This window comes from Pyxicephalus adspersus, chromosome 12 (assembly GCF_032062135.1).
Source record: "Pyxicephalus adspersus chromosome 12, UCB_Pads_2.0, whole genome shotgun sequence".
Classification (NCBI taxonomy): Eukaryota; Metazoa; Chordata; class Amphibia; order Anura; family Pyxicephalidae; genus Pyxicephalus; species Pyxicephalus adspersus.
This window is the reverse complement of record NC_092869.1, coordinates 46202295-46222467: the sequence shown is the minus strand read 5'-3', so window position 1 is coordinate 46222467 and position 20173 is coordinate 46202295. Positions and strand designations below refer to the sequence as shown.

At 41.2% G+C, this 20173-nt stretch overlaps 1 protein-coding gene across 1 annotated transcript; it reads left to right on the top strand.

The window, feature by feature from the left end:
- Window positions 1–2058: 2058 nt before the first annotated feature.
- Window positions 2059–19691, top strand: LGMN (legumain; the record flags this gene model as incomplete). The annotated part of the gene is given in 13 exon segments (XM_072427463.1): window positions 2059–2214; window positions 5365–5462; window positions 7310–7391; window positions 8403–8488; window positions 9793–9868; window positions 10981–11043; window positions 11177–11243; window positions 13082–13200; window positions 13681–13770; window positions 15295–15495; window positions 16018–16188; window positions 17092–17159; window positions 18323–19691. Coding segments are annotated over 13 exon segments (1299 nt in total). The 3' UTR covers window positions 18366–19691.
- Between the last annotated feature and the right edge of the window lie 482 nt (window positions 19692–20173).

Here is a 20173-nt window from a genome sequence, read left to right as displayed (position 1 = left end):
ATCAGCCAGGGGCCATCTGAGGTCAGGGGGGGAGGGGAGATCTTTGGATCTGTTTGGGGGCAATTAGGGGAGTGAAAGATCTAGTGATGGAGAGATCTGTTATCCTGTAGGGGGAGGCATTGGAGGGATCTGCCCCAATGTGGGGGTGCAGGGGGCAAGTAATGGAGGGATCTGCCACTATGTGAGGGTGCAGGGGGCAAGTAATGGAGGGATCTGCTCCTATGATAGGGGAAATCAGACAATTGATCCCGTTCTCTGGGGTAGATCAAGTGATCAGGAGAGATCTGTGCCTTTGTCAACAATATAGAGATCTGTCCGTATGTGGGGGGAGATCAACAATGGAGAGATCTGTCCGTATGTCTGGGGAGAACAGCGACTGAGAGATCTTTCCGCATGTGGGGGGAGATCAACGACTGAGAGAACTGTCTGTATGTGGGGGGAGATCAACGACTGAGAGATCTGTCGGTATGTGGGGGGAGATCAGGTGACGGGGAGATCTGTTATTCTGTAGGGGAGGTATTGGAGGGATCTGTTCCCATGTGGGGGGCAAGTAATGGAGGGATCTGTCTTTATGATGGTAGAGACCCGATGAATGATCCCAGTCTGTGGGGTAGATCAAGTGATCAAGAGAGATCCATCTCTATGGGGGGGAGATCAGGCGGTGGGTGCAGATAAGGCAATGGAGAGATCTGACAATATGTGGGGGAGAAATCAGGCGATGGGAGATCTGTTCCTATATGGTGGGAGAGCAGGCAATGGGGACAGATTATCATTATTATTATTAATAAAAAGTACTTATATATCGCCAACATATTACGCAGCGCTGTACATTAAATAGGGGTTACAAATGACAGACAGTGACACAGGAGGAGGAAGGGACCCTGCCCGAAGAGCTTACACTCTAATAAGTAGGGAAAGTATTATACAATATGAGAGATCTGTCCATATGTAGAGGGAGATCTGGTGGTGGGGGGGCAATAGATTGATCGGTCTTTTGGTGTTGTCAGCCATTCCTCCATCTGCTGCTATACAATAGGAAAAGCAGGTCTGTCCTCTGATTGGTTGCTGTATTCAGCACAGATAGTTCTCCATACACAAGCCTCTCCCTCTCTTGCTGATATTTTTCTTTGCTGTTGCCCTTTGTACCAATTAGGAATCCGGGGAAACTTGTTTCTCTGACACTTCCTGTTGTTGGTATCAATATTCGAGTCTTGCAGCTTGTGTGGCAATAAGTCCAAGGCTCCAAAAATATCTGCACAGCTGGTCCTGCATTCCGGCTGCAATCCCGGTGATATTAAATAAAAGTAATGCAGCTCCCTTGGGTCCCGGAATATGGGCCGATCCTCAGATTTATTGTAAGTACATTTTGGAATCAGCGGTCCCAGATCTGCCTGTGTGACTGTTGGAGACCTGGGACCCCACAAACAAAACCCCATTTATTATAGTTGAAGTGCTGGGAGGATTTGTGAAATGTCATAAAATAATTGTGCTAACAATGAAGCGCACCTTGCTATGCACCCAGATACCATTGTTATCTGACCCGGGTCATGTGACCAGATCGGAGCCAGGTTCCTGTTGGCACATATTGCAGAGGAGGGAAAGTGTTTTCCCAGAAAAGGTAAAAGCTGGGTTCCCCTCCCCTGCCCGAGGCTTAGTCTCCCTTTTTTTTATTTCATATTATTTTTCATATATTTTTTATTTCATCTATAAATTGTCCCTGGTGTGATTGGGCTCCTGGATTAGCTGGCTGTCCTATCAGGTTTGAGGCGTTTGTCATTGTGTAATACCGCAGCAGGGAATCCTCTTTCAGTTGCAGCCAGCACCCGCTGTCATTTAAGATTAATATAAAATACTGGCAGAATATGAACAATAAACCTTGGTGATATGTTAGGATAATATCTAATCTGTCCAAAGACTGGAACATACAGCATAGTAAATACCTCTCATTATATATGTGTATAAATCCTATTTAATGTACAGCGCTGCGTAATATGTTAGCGCTATATAAATCCTGTTTATTAATAACAATAATAATCGCTTCCTATGTTATCTCTTCAGGGTCCTGATACTTCATACAAGATGCTTCCGCTAACACTAATCCTTGGCCTCTCTGTCCTGGCCACATCAATGCCGATCGATGACCCAGAAGATGGCGGGAAGCACTGGGTGGTCCTGGTGGCCGGCTCCAATGGCTGGTACAACTACAGACATCAGGTAAAGGGATCAAAACCACCTTCCATCCTCATTTAACATAACATTAAGTTGTTTTTAAATGTTTTATATTTAATATACACTTTATACATTTGACTTCTGAAAAGGAGCAACACATTCAACACACAGATATGATCTAATGAGTGTGTGTGTATATATATATATATATATATATATATATATATATATATACCCCTTTGCCCCCTTCCAGGTGAAATAGAATAATGAGTGTGGGGGCATATGACAGCCTAATATCTTAGTATGTAACTGTGCAAATATCAGGTCTTTGCGATTCTTAAAACTGTTTTTCCTTTTAGTGAGAAGCTGTGATGGCCGAGGCACAAGCAAGTTTCACGTCTTGGAGTTACGGGCCGTCATGAAATTTTTGTTTCTCCAGGGAAAGGAAGGACACTTCTCCCCCAGTGTTTGTGACATCTCAGTGTGAATGTCCTTTGCTGACTTTCCCTGGAGAAACAAAAACTTCATGGCAGCCCGTAACAACGTGAAACTTGCTTGTGCCTCTGCCATCACAGCTTCTCACTAAAAGGAAAACAGTTTTGAGAAGTGCAAACATCTGATATTTGAACAGTTACATACTAAGATATTAGGCTGCCATATCTCCCCTCACTCATTATTTCTACTGGAAGGGGCAAAGCCAGGAACTTATCAGCACCCCCTCGTAAATAAATATATATATAAAATGTATGTGTGTATATCTCTTTTGACACACTGTTTTGCAAATCTCAAGTTTTAATACATTTAGATCCACCAACAGATTTTCTTTGTATTTAGCCAAAACCTTTGTCATCCTTTCCCCTTCCTTTGATGCCTGAAAATACACTTTACATCAGATAAATTAGATTGGAAATGAAATATGAGTCTCTCTTAAGGTTACAAGAAGTACTTTTAGGCCATTTACCCAGAAACAAGAGTTGTTTGAATAGTGTGATAAGCTGGTAATGTTGACTGGGCTGAGTGGCCCTCCTGAGTCAACAAGTGTATATAAAGAATATTACAGCTGGGTGTGATACAGCTGAGCTGAGATGATTACACAAAGTTCAGGTGCCCAGGACAAGGTGCACCAGGAAGAAATCCCAAATTTGATCATCTCATTCACAACCATTTAAAACTGAAGATTTGTTCTGATTGGCTGACTGTTCTTCTCCAGAATTAAACTATATTTTAAGAAAGAGATCCAATACTATCAGTTTGTATTCTGTGTTGTTAAGATTTAATAATTCCACTAGCAGCATTTTAAATGCATTTTTATTAAACTTCCTGAATTTTCTCTTTATATTCTCTTTCCACAATCTGTCACAGACTGCATGTGCACTTCTGCTTTTTTTTTTTTTTTTTTTAATGCATTTTTTGTGTGATTTACTAAAAGTGGCGGAAACCATATTTTTAGAAAGTGGGCAAAAATGTAACATTGCAAAAGGGCTTTGGTTGGAGGATCTTCAATGTGAGTGAGTTGTGTTAGTGCAGTGTTTTCCGGCACTGAATGGGGGGTAACTCTACAGAAAGAAACCATGAAAATAGAAGACTATGGGTACGTACATACGTCGGATAATTCTCATCTGATGTCAGATAAATCTGGCGTGTGTATAGTGCTCCTCATCTGTTGTCTGAAGGATTGTCCTGGCAGATGCACAAATGAGGAACGATCGTAATGAAGTGAAGGTAAGCGAGCGCAGTGGGGTGCCGCTCCATCGTTCTTCCCGCTCTCCATAGAGCAGAATGGCGCTATGTGCTTCATGCATCGTGCAGTATTTTGTAGTTGGTAAGGAATGCAAATTATTGCACATGTGTACCCAGCCTAAGTCACCAACACTCCAAAGTGCAGGGCTCTTGCTTTATAGTAAAAGCGTTTTCACAGCATGTTTGAAAACCAACGTTCAGGACGTACAATCCTCAAGGCAACAAAGTATATTCGGATCATGGACATTATTCTACATCAGGGGTGTCAAACTCAAATACACAGACGGCCAAAAACTTAGGCAAAGTCGCGGGCCAACCCTGAAATTTATTGATAAAATTGAGGAAATGTTTCCTTCTCATTGGATATAAAACCTTTTCATTCGGAAACAAAGAGGTTTTGCTGCACATTCAATCAGGAACAAGCTTACTCGTATAATGGAGGTATTTTTTAAAGAAAAAAATCTTACGCCTCTTTCTCTATTTGTAAATTTCAATGGTAACCTTTTTGCACAGGCTAATGATAATAACAATATTCTTCTATGGAAATCCAACCATTCAAGTCCATGCCTTGGAGTAGCCAGGAAAAGTGGGGAGCAAGGGGGAGTGCTGGAAATGCCAGACGCGGTCAATGCGGAGCTAAATCTTATGAGTGGCCCGCCTCTGGAACTCCCTCTTCATTGAAATAGCACTGCTACTAAAATTCCCGGAATTATTTGCGTCTATAAAACAATGCGGGGCCACACATAGGCAAAGAGCCTGCTTGTCTATAGACGCCAGTGATGCCGGCAATTGTAGCTGTGCTATTTCAATGCAGCAGCGTGCCAGCTGCTGTTTATATTTAGGATTCCTTTGGGGGCCAAAAAAAAAGGACGTTGGGGTCCAGAGTTTGACACCCCTGTTCTTCATAAAGAAGAAAATCTTGGTATGGGGATAATGTTGTTTTTCAGTAACCAATACCTACTGCATCCTCCATTCAGAACCCAGAGATTTCATCAGCGACAACAAGTGGGAGTTTTAGGAATCTTTATCATATTTTGGGCACTTCCTCCTCTTACCCATGGTGCAGGAGGGGACAGCTCAGTGCTGTGGGGTTTGGTAGTATTTAGAATGCAGAGATTGAAATGAAATTATTATTATTATTATTATTATTAATAAACAGGATTTATATAGCGCCAACATATTACGCAGCGCTGTACATTAAATAGGGATTGCAAATGACAATAAACAGGATTTATATAGCGCCAACATATTACGCAGCGCTGTACATTAAATAGGGATTGCAAATGACAGACTAATACAGACAGTGATACATGAATATAATCTGATGTTTTCAGATTTCCCCCCTATTATTGAATCTCATTACAATGCCATCTCGGTAACTCCTAAATGAAAGAGCTGTAAAACCTGTACACTATTCTACTGACATAACATTTGCTTCTGACTTTGTATTTCTAGGCTGACGTGTGCCACGCTTATCAAATTGTCAAGAAAAATGGCATCCCCGATGAGCAGATTGTAGTGATGATGTACGATGATATCGCAGATAATGAGGAGTAAGTGCTGCATACAATAAAACTAGAAAACCATAAAAAACCTGAAACGTAAACAATGTTTTAAATGGAGCTTTTATAGAAGAAAGTAGGCCATGGAAGCCGCTCTGTGTGTTCCGGTCGGCATTGGCCTTGATTTATTAAAGCTCTCCAAGGCTGGAGAGGATACACTTTCATCAGTGAGGCTGGACGATCCAGCAGACCTGGAATGGATTTCCTAAAAGTCATTAGCTATTTGTAAGCAAATGTTTTCACTTCTGGACCAGATCCATTTCAGGTTTGCTGGATCGCTCAGCTTTACTGATAAAAGTGTATTCTCATTGTGTCTGGGCTTGTGAACTGCTCTGCTGATGATACATTTCTAATTTTGTATAATGATTCTATTCTGCCCATAGCTATTGATAGGTACTTTACTATGAGGTGTATGCAGGGAATGGCCATGGGGGAGGTGGAATAGAGGGCTGCCTTGTGTTCTGCAAATGGACTGGGGTAAAAGGGCACGACCTGCAACCTATGCTGTAAAAGTAATTTAGAGCTCATGACCGGGTGGGAAACTCCGGCCTTTTTGCTGCTCCATGTTAGGTGCTGGCAGGACATAGCTGGGTACACTTGTTGGTTTGCACCTCGCTTATAAACTCCTTAAGCTCCCTGGATACCCAAAATATGCATATACCTTATTAGAGCTGGATAACAAAGGGCTGCACCCCTTCCTCCTCCCAACTGGGCCTGCAGATCACCAGTAATGAAGCCGTATAGTCAGGAGGAGACAAGCTTACTCTTGATTTTCCATATTCTAGTCTCTATTGGGATAACAGCACCCCCAGTATCTGTCAGCTCTGGGTATATGTGCTTTTGCTGTTTTAATTTCATTTGCAATATCTAGTTTTTACATTACACAAGTTTTTTCCTTAATGTTGTGTTTTGACAGCAAGTAATGGGGTGAGGGGACGCAGCCACATAAATGCTCCCTGCATGTTAGGTCAAGATTCACTTTAAATAAACCTACAATTTATAAAACCTTTGTACTGATCCAAACAAGGAATGGAGTCCAAAAACAGAATTTGTTTTTTTTTGTATTAAGAGAAGAATGTTTGATGTCATTGTCATGATCATTTAGCTGCGTGTAATAACGCTTTACTAATGAGGTGACGTTTAGATTTAGGGTTACAGGTAAGGAAAAGGTTAGGTTTAAGTTGATAAGTTTAGGTTGAAGTTTAGGGGTTCATTTCCAATAGACTAGTTAAGAAGGGTTAAGATTTATTATATCATTCGTACACATTCGGAGTAAACTGATGGGTTCTTGGAATCCCCATTCCCACTAGGATTACTTTCATGAGTTACCCTACCAATCTGTTCGTCTGCAAAAGTGGACTGGAATGTAATGCTTCAGATACTTCCCAAGGTTAACCTATTTTTTATTAAACCTTTGAGATTGAATATTAACATCTTCAGTTCAGATAACTTCTTTGGTGTAAATAAGTTATTAGTCTAAAATTAGCTTTATTCTGCTTTTTAAACCAATTGCAGGAATCTCCATTCGTAGTGAGCCTGTACTTTATTGGTGGACAAAATTGGGTGAAAGTAACTAAACCCAAAATGTTATATACGGCACATATTAGGGGGTGGGAGTTCTAAAGTTTAGAGGTACCCTGGGCACGGCTGATACCATTTGTAGTTTCTGGTTCAGATTTCTGAAAGGATAATTGAATATTTGTTTTTTGCTTCAAACCAATGCACATAATCAGAATTATACTTTATAGGTCCAGAGGAAGCTTTGGTAATTCTGATTGGTGTAGCTTGTGAGCAGCATGGGACAATATTATGTGCTAATTTTTTATTTTTGTGTCCAGGAATCCAACCAAAGGAATCATTATAAACCGTCCTAATGGGACAGACGTGTACGCAGGAGTACCGAAGGACTACACCAAAGAGGTGAGACTCGTGATTCTGATGCTTGCCTGTGTTATGCTTCCAGCCATGTTTATGCTGAAGACAGAGATATAGAAAAGCCGCGGCTCAATCAATAAAAGAAAAGCTAAATAGGATGCAGTTTCCTTGGTCACAGTTCCTTAATAATTTTAAAGGGTACCTGTCCTTTTAATTTTAAACATTCATGGTAATTTAATTTGATAACAGAAAACTGTAAATCCACCTTCTACAAACCAGTGGCGGCCTGGCTTACTCGGTGCCCAGAGGTGATTAGGAAATATTGCAGAGCAGATACAGGGCCTGCTTGTGGTTTCTCTGCCAGAAGGAGCCATGGTCCGCAAACAGATTTACAAGACAGGACTACTCACTGCTATTGGTTGCAGCCATGAAAATGCACATCTGTAAAGCACCTGATCACCAAGATAGACATATCTACTTACACCCCGACCCGCCATGTTTGAACCACAGGTACACTTAAAAAACAGGCTATAGGCACTAGCATGGCTAGATAATTCACAAGGCAACCTAGGCAGTAGCCTAAGGCCTGGTCAATCTACAGAGGGCCCCTGCTACAAGCTTCCATATTCTTACATCAGACCAGTGACATCCTGAATTGATTAAAGCTGTTAATTCCAAGGAAGATTGTGGAGATTTCATGTGATGTTTGATGATCAGGTCATTCCAGTATAAAGGACGCTAATGGCTTCTCTAGAGCCTGTGTCTAATCTTAATCTGTATCTGAGCACTGATGACCGGTCCTGTTCTAGAATCGGATGAGATCACACCATAAATTGGAATTAGGAATCGGCCGTGGCTCGCCTTTGATTTGAAAGCTGAAAGTTATTAAAGCTGGCACAATGCTGGCAGTGCTTTGCCCAACCATTTATCATAGTGATGTCCTAGTGACACATAGATTTTCTATGCCAATATTCCAGCCTAGACTAAATTTTCAGGTGATCAAACCAGTTCTCAATATTGCACAACTTTTTATGGTTCGGCTGTTGTGTTTTTTAGCTCGTCACTCCTGAGAATTTCCTGGCTGTTCTGAGAGGTGACGCAGAGGCTGTAAAAGGCAAAGGATCCGGGAAGGTGATTAAAAGGTTTGTCATTTATTTTTCAGTCTGGATCGGGGTCACAAGTTGCTGCTGGGATTTTACAAGAGATTGCTGATTTTTTTGTGTCTTAAAGTGAACTTCTCATTTATCTAACATAGGAATTCACACTTCTGAAATTAAATGTCAATTATCACCTTAAAATGAAACCAAGTGATATGTATCAATGTGGTCCTGGTCTCTTTTAGGGGAACTGTTCCCTTTTTCATTGTTTACAGAATCCACTACAGAATATGATTGGTATTCTGCTTCACACTGTCCTCTGAGACCAAATTACTTCTCCGCTTGGTGCTACCATCTTGCCTATCACTTAGAATAAGGAATAAGAAGCACAGCTGTTAGTCAGTAGCCAAACTTCAGACACCCCTGCCGTGTGACGGTTGTATATCTCAAGCCATGTTGGACAGGATACAAGTGACTAAAGATGAAGATCAGAAATTAGCAACGGATATTAGGACAAAAAGTCATAATTTACATAATGGCATTTTTTTTCTTATCTTTTAATGAGGAAAAGTTCATATCAGTCCCTGCCTCCTCATTACAAAGCTTGTCAAATTTTTGCACCTATTCATTTTTATTTTTGATTATTTCTTGAGAAATTTAACTTTTATTGGGAAGGTTCAATGGAAACATACTGTGTACAGAAGTAAATTTGCACCTTTCCTTAATGACATCCCCGGAGCAACCTCTTTCCAGAACCTTTTGGGTATACAGTGTGTGGGCAGTCCAGGCAGCAGCATTGTTTTGCACAGAAATGAATGTATGCATATGTAGAGAGACAATTGGGGGGAGGAGAAATTCCTGAGTGGTACGGGCAGGGCTGAGAACTCTTCTTGGGATTTTAGTACAATACAGATGGCATGTTTTCAAAACTAAAGCTGCATACACACGTGCAATGATCCTTTCCAATGACTAAGGACTGCACAATGCATGAATAAGTGCTGTAGTTCTGCTCGACGGAGCTAGGAGGGGGAGAGCACTGCGCGCTCTCCCCCTTCCCTTGCATTAGGATAGTTCGTCGTCCATAGTCCATAGATCCACCAGGACGGTCGTTTTGACGACGGGCATTGTATGCAGGCCAGATTCTTGTCTGATATTGGCCTGATATTGGCCCCTGAGGATGTTTTAAATAGAGCAGTTTCCTTTCCTCTTATATAACTTTAATTTCTGGATAGAAATATAAAGCCAAAGCTGCTTTATAAATACATCAGTAATTCTGTTTGGGTCTCTGTTTAGTTTTTATGTATTGTGTATTTTCTGGGTAAGTAAAAACATTTCTTTTTCTCTTGCAGTGGCCCTAACGACCATGTGTTTGTGTATTTCACTGATCACGGAGCACCAGGTCTTCTGGCCTTTCCCAATGATGACGTACGTATCTCCCCCACCTGTGGCTACAGCTGCCTGTACTATTTAACATTCGGAATTCCATTTTCTTTCACTTCTGCTGGAAGAAAAGCAGAAAAGGAAACCAGTTTTTTAGTTATTAGACACAACTGCTTTCATACCCCATTCACGTCTGCTTAATTTTTATCAAACATAAAATCATTGTCTGATATAGTGGATTGAATTTAAAAGGCGAATTTGTTTTGTTATGTGAAACATTCAGAAATGTCATCTAGAATTCATCTTAGAAAAGAACAATTGCTTGTGTGTGTGCCTGGCCACCTCTGGCTTGTAGCTTCATAGCTGTATATCTGTAGTGTGAGTTCACCTAAGGCACTGCTGCCTCTGATTGGAGTCTCAGGAGCTTTGGAGTGTGATGTGGTGATGTTACTAATGTACTGCTCACTGCTTTTCTTTCCGGAGGCTCTGATGTAAGGGAAGCAAAGCTCTGCCTCTGCCAAAATGGCTGCCTCTGCATGGAGCTACTGTGCAGAACATTGCATGGATAAATCACTAATAGGGGCAGTACGGTAGTTCAGGTTAGCACTCTGGCCTTTGCAGTGCTGGGCTTCAGGTTCAAATCTCGGCTAGGACACCATCTGCATGGCGTTTGCAAGTTCTTCCCGTGTTTATGTGGGTTTCCTCTGGGAACTTCGGGTTCCTCCCACACTCCAAAAACAGTTAGGTTTATTGACTCCCCCCAAAAAATTTGCCCAACTATGGACTTTGTACAGTGCTGCGTAATATGTCGGCGCTATATGAATACTGTTTTATAATAATAGGGGAAAAGATAAATTTTAGGTAACTTAGGGTGTCTCCTAAACAGGCAGATTGAGATATATTTGATATATTGGGATTGGGATATATTTTGAGATAATAAATATTTTATATTTTTATATCTTCATGAAAGATAAATCTTGGACCATACAGTAGAGTCGGGCAGATAATAAATATTAAACTCATTATGCAGGTATAGGGACGTTATACATCTCTGCATCCCTCACACATCTCTATGCTACCAATCATTTTTTTAGCCTTATTCATAGAAATGTTTCTTGTATTTGTAGTAATCCTTGGACTTGTATATTTTATTTCAGCTCCATGTCGAGGATCTGAACAAGACCATTCAATACATGTATAACAACAAGAAGTACAAAAAGGTAAAAATCCCCCCCCCCTGCACTCTGGTAGCCTCCTCGGAGGTGTCTAGGAAGCGTCTACAGAGATTTGCCCACTGATTTATTATTTTATTGTGTATTATCTTGTATGAGTGACATGAGACTTGCCTTACAGATGGTTCTATACATCGAGGCCTGTGAATCAGGATCCATGATGAATCACCTGCCCAACAACATTGACGGTAAGTGTGATTTTAGGATTTGTCAGTATTCTCCTTGAAGCAAAGACGCCAAGCATTTAACTAGATAGGTTGTCTTTGGAAAATGGTATTGCAGATCCTTTCATGATTGGCACCGGGGTCTGATTGCTCTGCAGTCATTAAATCTCTTAATGTACTGATACCCCAAAGCCTTTGCTGCCTGACAGATCTCTGCCCTCTGATATCAGAGCTGGCAACCTCTGGGACCAATCACTGTCACGGTTTATAAATAAAAGTAACAAAGCTGCACAATGCTGATCCATTGCATACAGAACCCTAATCCTATCAGCAGAACCAAGGCCCCGGACTGATGCATATCACCCGTACGGCTCTATAATTAGGCCCCAGTACAGATGAAGCATGGAAGAGGATGGTCAGTTCAGACAAAATATATTTTTATACACAAGGGATCAATGTGCTGCTTCAGTACTTTATGTAAACTGCCTTTTTTTTGTTTCACTTCCTTATATATAACTACACCCTCACAAATCGCACTGAAGACCCACGCAGATGTCTGTACAACCCCTGATGTATTCCTTACACACAGACACGATTTGCAGAACTGAAAACCACTTTGTATGTCACATGATGCTTTAAGAACAGCTGTTTATTCTGCTGACAAATCATGTGATTGCAATCGCAGTAAATTGTCAAAGGGTTACAAAGAGGAACTGTACTCAAAAGTCAAAAAATAAATAAAAACACCTTCAATCTTGCAGCGCAGTCCGATCACTCCAGGGGTGTCCGGCATCTGTCCTGGAGCCAACGCTCTGGGCGCCGCCATCTTCGTCTTCTCTTCCGGGTTCTTCATCCTACGTCACCCGACCCGGGCCTGAGATCGGGTAACGTAGAATGGAAAAAAATTGCCAAACTCACTGGGCATGCATGAGATAGGCAAATTTTTCTATTTGAGCAAAAAGGCTCCTTCTGTGCATGCCCGAGATGCCTGACGTAGGTTTCCCTGGAGGCTTTGCAATCTTATTCATTCTTGACCGCCTAGGTGGCCAAGAATTAGAGGGCGGTACTGCCCCCCTGATTGCACCCAAAAAAAAAAAAAAACTGAATTTTTGCCTTGCAGTAAGTGGTTCTCTACCCTTTTATTTAAAGTGAAAATTTTCAGTTTAGGTACGCTTTCAGGCGAGGCCAACATGTAGTTCTTTCACACATAAATGTGTTTTCCGCAGTGTATAATGCTGCTTTGTTTAGTAAATCTAAATACAATATTCTCCCCAGAATTTGGGTTGGAAGAAGCTGTAGGCGGGAGCACTGAAAAGTGCTCGGTGATGCAACCAGCTAAAAGAGCCTGGGGAGAACTCTGAAATGGTTCTCCCCAACTCTGAAACTCTGAAATATGTAAATTAATTCAATAAAATGAACAACTTTGCGTCAGTTTGCAACTTTGTGTTTTAAAGGATCACGTGATACAAGGCCCGCATGTAAATCTTCCCTTTGTACCCCCTATCAACTATCCGAACCCAATATATATCCCAATACTGTGTTCCCAATCCCAATATCCCAATATATCCCAATACTATATATATATATATAGTATATCCCCAATATACCACAATAAAGAGGAGCCCAATACATCGGTTTGGACCCAGCATTTCCTAACTACAAACAATAGATAAAAATGTGATCACTTGTTTCCCTTGTACTCTTATGGGCAATACAGAGTTTACCAATGTGTCCGGATGCTGCTGATAATTCTACAGAGTGGCAGCATTCACACTGATGTTCACCATGTCTGAAATGTATTCACCAGAGTGCATGTTGTCTGGTGTGGATAACTAATCGCTCTTTATATTATTTTTTTACAGTTTATGCCACCACAGCAGCCAATCCCCAGGAATCCTCTTACGCCTGTTATTATGATGAATTACGAGACACATACCTTGGCGATCTTTACAGCGTCAGCTGGATGGAGGACTCCGATATGGTGAGTTTCTATGTAAACTCGGTATAATTCCCCAATTTGTACATAGGTGATAGGATGATTTCACTTCTATGCTCCTATAGGGGAGTCATGACATCCCAGGTTAGTTATGACACCCGGAGTATGAGCTGTCTAGCAGCAGCCAATCCGCAAACAGTTCTCGTTATTTGAAATTAACATTTGGTAGAGATAATTCATTTATACTATATGATAAATTGAATATAGACAGCAATAAAGTAACTTCTTCAATCTGGATCTGTTTATTAATGTACTTTGTGATTGGATATTTGGGAAAAGCCATGAATGACATCTACAAAGCAGGCCAATCAATATGTCCAACCTGGGGATAATAATGGGGATGTTTATGTTGTATTTGTAGCATTAGATAGACATTTTTTAAATAGAATTTAGATGTTTTAATTATTGGATCACCTCTGGCATTACAATTGATTACTTTTGATTGATAAATAATATTTCTTGTAGGAGGATCTGTCAAAGGAGACTCTACACAAACAATTTTTACTGGTCAAGAAACACACTAACTCTAGTCACGTTATGCAGTATGGAAACCGGGTAAGTGATGGAAATATTCGCTATCTGTGGGATGTATAGACACTGACTTACTGAAATTTGTGGTCCTCTGCAGCAATCTCTTCCTAGGATTTGCTTCAATGACGTTTTAATGGCAGTAATACTTTGTACCTATGTCTGTGCAAGGTGGCAGCACATATTACATTAGCAGACTTTGCTACTTTCTTAGTATTGCTTCCCAGGGGACCAGAGGTCTGTGGCATCCTAGGGTTCCTCCAAAGGTTGCTTGGGGTTCCTTGAGCAATGAGAGATTTCTGACTCCAAAAAGATCATTGGTATCAGTTAAGTTGAACTATTTAAACATGTACAATATGAAGGAGCCCCTATATGTACAACAGAGAAAAGAGAAGCCATGTCCCTAAGGTATTGCAGGAAGATCTGAACAAAAGAATCCAGAAAGTGGGACTTTTGAGGGCTACCATATCAAAACAACAAATTTTTATTTTGTATAAAAAAACTACATACAACAAACATTGGATAAAAGAAAATAGCAATGTTTAGAGTTTCATAATGTGACTTTTGCAATGTATACAGTATATCAACCCCCTACAATGGGGGTCAGCAAACTTTTTTTGGCTACTAGGCCATTTTCGGAGGTCAAGAAGGCACACTAGGCCAGACTTTCTCTCTCGAGTCCCACGCTGATGGCTCCACTCCCCACCAAGAACGCTCCTGAAGGGAAATCCTCCTCCGTATGCATTGCAAACGGAGAAGAGGGAATGTCCCCTTACCCCTGCATACGCCTCTGGAGCCACGGATTGCCGGCCGGGATTAGGCCGGATTGACCGGGGGGGGGGGGCAATAAGCTGGAACGGACTACTGGCTAGGCCATATTTGGCCTAAAGACCGGAGTTTGCCTACCCCTGCCCTACAACATATCTTTTGGGAGTGATTTTCTCCAGTAGAAGGTAGAGAAAGATTTCTAATTTAAAGCGTTTCGCAGCACTTGGCTGCTTCCTGAGGAATGAGTTAAATATCCCCTATGTAGGAGATAATGGCTGTAAAGATGCACACAAATTAGGGAGCCGTTGCCAGCAGATCAGAAAAACCAAAGGACCATAGAACTGAAATCTGAAAATGTTCTTGTTAAAGATGAAAATTAATCAAGAAAGGGAGAGAAAGAAGTTTCACTCTCAAACCATTTAAGGCACCCCCAACGCTTTGGAGTCCAGACGATAAAGGGTGTAAATAAAGCCGATACACTCACCAACTTGTTCTATGATCCCCTGGATTTGTAAGAGTGGTATTATTCCCAATGGCCAGCAATGTAAGAGGAAATTTTCCCACTGACCACCACACTAATGTACTGTGAGCTGTATATAGGAATTATAGAAGGCGGCCCTGAAGATCTAAAAGTTATTTTACGGGTATCCACATGTTATAAATGTTGAGAAACACAGATATAGACTGTAACTGGCCTGTCATGTACTAATAACACTTAGAGTATATAAACCTAATAGGACTTTGTCATTTAAAATCTGTATTTTTTTGCTTTTACCCCACCAGACTATTTCCAAGATGAAGGTGAGACAGTTCCAGGGCAGTGGTAAAACTGTGGCCCCTAGGGTGACACTGGAGCCAATACACAATCTGCATCTGACCCCCAGCCCAGACGTGCCCATGGCCATTCTCAAGAGGAAGTTCTTGGCTACAAACGATGTTACTGAGGCCCGGGATATAATGGCCAGGATAAAGTCCCTGCAGGAGGTGAGGTTACCCTGTCACTTGTATAAACAGATGGCGGCAAACGCAAACCTAAGTTAAAAGATTTGAATGATATGTAACTTCCATTGCATATAAAAAAAAACCTTTATTGAAGTTTTACATTAATTGCAAAGAATATCAAATGCACATTGAAAATCGGCTAGTTTAATAACCTGAATCTGACTTTTTATTGGTTTCATATTTTCCCCTGGCGTAGCAGGCAGTTCCCTTGCATTGAGCAGTGCTCTCAGTTTAACACTGGACACTCTCCAGCAGGAGGTCTGCGCACAATAGTGATGTCATCAATGCGTCGGTGCCTTGAGTTTGTCCAATGGCCAACTTGACGGTGGCTTAGTGGGTAAGCTGTGTCATATAACCACAATGGAAAAAAGTTGAATCCCTGACCTAGGAACTTTCTTGTTCGAAAAGTTCTCGTTTTTTTTACCCTTTTGTGTATTAAGAGGAACCAATTATATTGTAGGAGGTTTTTGTATCAATCCTTTGTCCTTCTTGTCTCTCCTCCAGGCCAAAGCCTTGATCAAAGAATCCGTGAAGAAGATTGTTTCCTTGGTGACAGAATCTGATGAAATGACAGAAGAGATTCTTAGTGATCAGACCGATATTAACGATCGTTCATGTTACCGCGCAGCCGCTGAACACTTCAAAAGCCAGTGCTTCAACTGGCACAATCCTCTCGTAAGTATTGTCACCCCCTAAAACAAATATGGAGCCAATCTGCTGCTTCCCCAGGGGTTGTGACAGGGACTCTTCATAGGGCACAATAATTATTTTATTTTGCCACATGTCTTTATATATAAAACATGTTATTCATTAGAGAATATTTTGTCATTCTGCCTTTGATATTGGACTCCCCTTACTACGAGCTCTGTATCCGGGGTAAGATTTGGGACAATACTGATTGGATCTGGGGTCAGGTTTGAATTTCCCTTATTATTAGGTGCTTGGATAGGGGTCAGGTTAAAGACTTTACTGGCTGCCTAGATTCAGGGTCAGGTGGGATTTAAAAGTGTACCCCGGCAAAACCCCAAATTGTTTGTTTTACTGTAAAGTCTCCGTATGTGTCAGTATGCCATGTTACAGCTGTGCATAGTTATTCAGTTTCATACCTATAGATCACTTGATGCCAAAGGGTGACAACTGTGTATGAAGGCTGGTTAACCCATTGCAGTGCTGTCACCCTTTCCTTTTCTGCATCACCCATTCCCATACAGTCCTGTATTGCTAAGCACTACTTTCCCCCATTCTTCATTTGGCAATGGCAGTAGCTTTTGGCTGGAGTCCCATGAAAGAATTGATGTTCATTATTCCAGGGGAAAGGAGGTGAAGTGTCACATGATGGCAACCCTAGAAAAATACTGATTTATAAAGTAATTCCTGTAACCTTAAATTATGCTTAAGGTGTTTGTGTTATTGGAGCCAATATTTGTAGTGAATATGCTGTATATCCCCGGTTCTGTTACATCCCAACCCCTGAGCCATTATTCTGTGTCAGACAGCCAGTAATTGGAAGATGTTGTTTTCATTATGTAAATAGTTATTCTTGCTAACGATGATATGACTGTGTCCTTACCATTGCAGTATGAAATCTCCATGAGACAGCTGTACACTCTGGTGAACCTCTGTGAATCCGGATACCCACTGGAGAGGTAACAATTCCGATCCTTTACATTCCATGCTTCCTGTGGCAATTTTCAGTCATTATCAACCACAGAATTGCAAATATGATTGCATGCAAAGAGTGGGGATAAGTAAACTGCATCATGGTCAGTGAACATATTTGTTAGCTTCATTTGGGGCCAATTTTTTGGTCCTTTCTCTTTGGGTGCTATATAAAAAGAACCATTTTATGTCTTTAATTTCCTTTTTGCTTTGGGGACTCAATGGATCCAGAGGTTTTACTGCTTCCCTATTTAGACAACTTTTGTCTTGGTTGATTGATTGCCATTTGTAGCTGCTGTGTATTTATTCCCCTGAGATACTTCTGCCAGGCTAGAGCTCTCAGTAGGTGAATGTCATGATTAAACTCTTACCGGAACATGGAAAACTCGGGGGAAGTTTATTTTGTGTAATTGGTGATTCAGTTTGCACCATGCCACCACTACCATGCTGGTTTAAAATGAGTGTGTGGAGGTGACTTTAATGGGCGGTTGGCTGGCATTCGTCAGCTGCCCCCATTAGCCCTCCTTGGGGGACACAGGCCATATAACCCCTCCATCTAACCAGAGCAGAATAGGATGGTCATGTGGCTTCTATTTTAAATCCCTTAGCTGCATAGAAGGTTTGTGTGATAATAGAAATTCACAGAGCCTTGATAGCTTTAGCTTGATAAATGGCTGATAAAAGGCCCCGTCATATGTCTGGAAAATTCCTTTTAGTGGTCTATTGCAATACAAGTTAAATACTAAACTCTCCGGGATCTTGTGCCTCCTGCTTACAGGAAGTTGCCATTGGGACTGACTAGGTCACCTTTATTGCACCACAGGGAGCAATAGGTCGCAGTTCAGCTAATGCTAGTATGGGTTGCACTATTGGTGCTCTTATTGGTGATTGGAATACATGATCCAGAGATGTCCTGACACAGTCCTGCATGTTGCACAAATATTTGCGTTTTATAGTCAGCGGAGACCGCTTTTTTGCACATGATAACAGGTTAGATCTTTGAATATTGGTATATTTTCTTGTGCTTTGTGCTTCATAGCTGCTCCTTCTCTAAACTGCCTTTTGAAGGTCTAGATTGGTGCGCACCTTCTGCTGTCATAGAATATTCAGTATTTCAGAAATTCACAGAATTCTGTTTTGTGTTTTACAGCATTACTCGTGCTATGGATAACGTCTGCCAAGGGTTTCACTGACATTGCTGGCAACCTGGAGTCCTCTATTAGAGGGTGGTAGAGGGGGCATTGGTGATGATTAACCCTTTCTGCATTATGCCCCATCTACAGCTGCTGCCTGGAACCTAATCTATACTCCTTGACTGTTTTAGCCTTCAATATCAAAAATCTTCAATAGAAACTCTTCACTTTCAAGATCCAATCTTAGACTGTGTTGTATACCGGACCTACCATACTGTGCCCTGACTTGTACAACCAAAGAGAGAAGCGTGTGTGATTGTGACCCCCACACACCAATCTGAAAGCCCAGGGGGTCACGAATAACCTCCTAGAGGGTCGGGAAACACCATAATGGTGTCAGGAAACGCCTCCCAATGGGGTCAGGAACCTCCACTTACACATAGATCACAAGGCGGCATGAGGTGGAAGTAAAACCTGAAGATTGGTGACAATGATTGAGCTTGTAAACCAATGCAAGCGGTGGAAACAGACTCCTACTACACCTGGCCAGTTTAAATGAAACGTCTGACTTGTTTTTAATTATATTTTTTTATTTTAGGGAAATTACCACAAATTAAGTTTTAATTTTTTAGCATGCAGATTTTACTTTTTTATTGCTGGGATATTTAATGTTATCCCTTAATGATCCAGTCCGTCACCCAGCTAATTCTGCCAGAGATTTGTGGAAGTCTCGGTTTACTTCTTATATATAACTGGTACATGCCACCAGTTACTGTCTTATGGCTGAAGTACCGAACTCACTAAAGTAAGTGTAAACCGAATAACTGAAATCTTGCTTATGCTATGCTAATCTCCTTTTCATTCTTTATAAATCTGCAGCTTCTCGTGGCAGCAGCAGTCTGTTCTATTTCTCTTTTATTGTACATGGAGACTAAGTGAACATTAGGAAATAAGCAGACATGGTCCACGATTGTTACCATCAAGATGCCATCCATACAATTGGCATGCAGCCGTTACTGGAGACAATGAAGGCGGGAAATGGCTGCAGGAAATCAGCCGCAGTAATGAAGCATAGGAAACAAAACAATGCCATTTACTTAGGATTTACATCTAACCAGCTTTACCCCATGGTAAGGTGATGCCACCATTGTAATGTGAAAGTTCTTTTCAGTAGGCAGGATTATATGGACTGGTAAATGCTGAGTGCCTGGACGACCTTTAAACACTGAAGATTTAATGCTGCTGTTTAGGTTGTGTTTTATCCATAAATCAAATTTTAGGCTTCATCACAGCTCATGAACAAAGAAATTGAATGAGGACGCTAAATAAATATTTCTGTGTTTGATGCTGACATTTTAAATAAACATCTTCTCATTCTAAAATAAATATGCGTCTGTGATGTTTTTTCTACTTAGCTAATGATTGGATAGGCTGCATTCTCAGTGATGTCACTGGTCTCTAGTGATTGGATAGGCTGCATTCTCAGTGATGTCACTGGTCTCTAGTGATTGGATAGGCTGCATTCTCAGTGATGTCACTGGTCTCTAGTGATTGGATAGGCTGCATTCCCAGTGATGTCATCGGTCTTTTAATATTAGGGTCCATTTGCTGTATTCCAATATCAATGCTGCAGTGAGGGGTTACTGGATTTTCTTAGTCCAGAATAAAGTGACCTGCTCCACACGGACGAAACAAATGCTGAAATAAACAAATTCATAGTGTACATTCATGTGTGACTTCCAGTAAATGATGACTTTGGAATTTGGATTCTGGGACATCAGCATTTCCTGCTCATATGACAGTCCTGACCACTTCTGAGTCATTGTACTCTAAAGACCTGAGAGATCTGATGTCTCTCCTAATTTTTA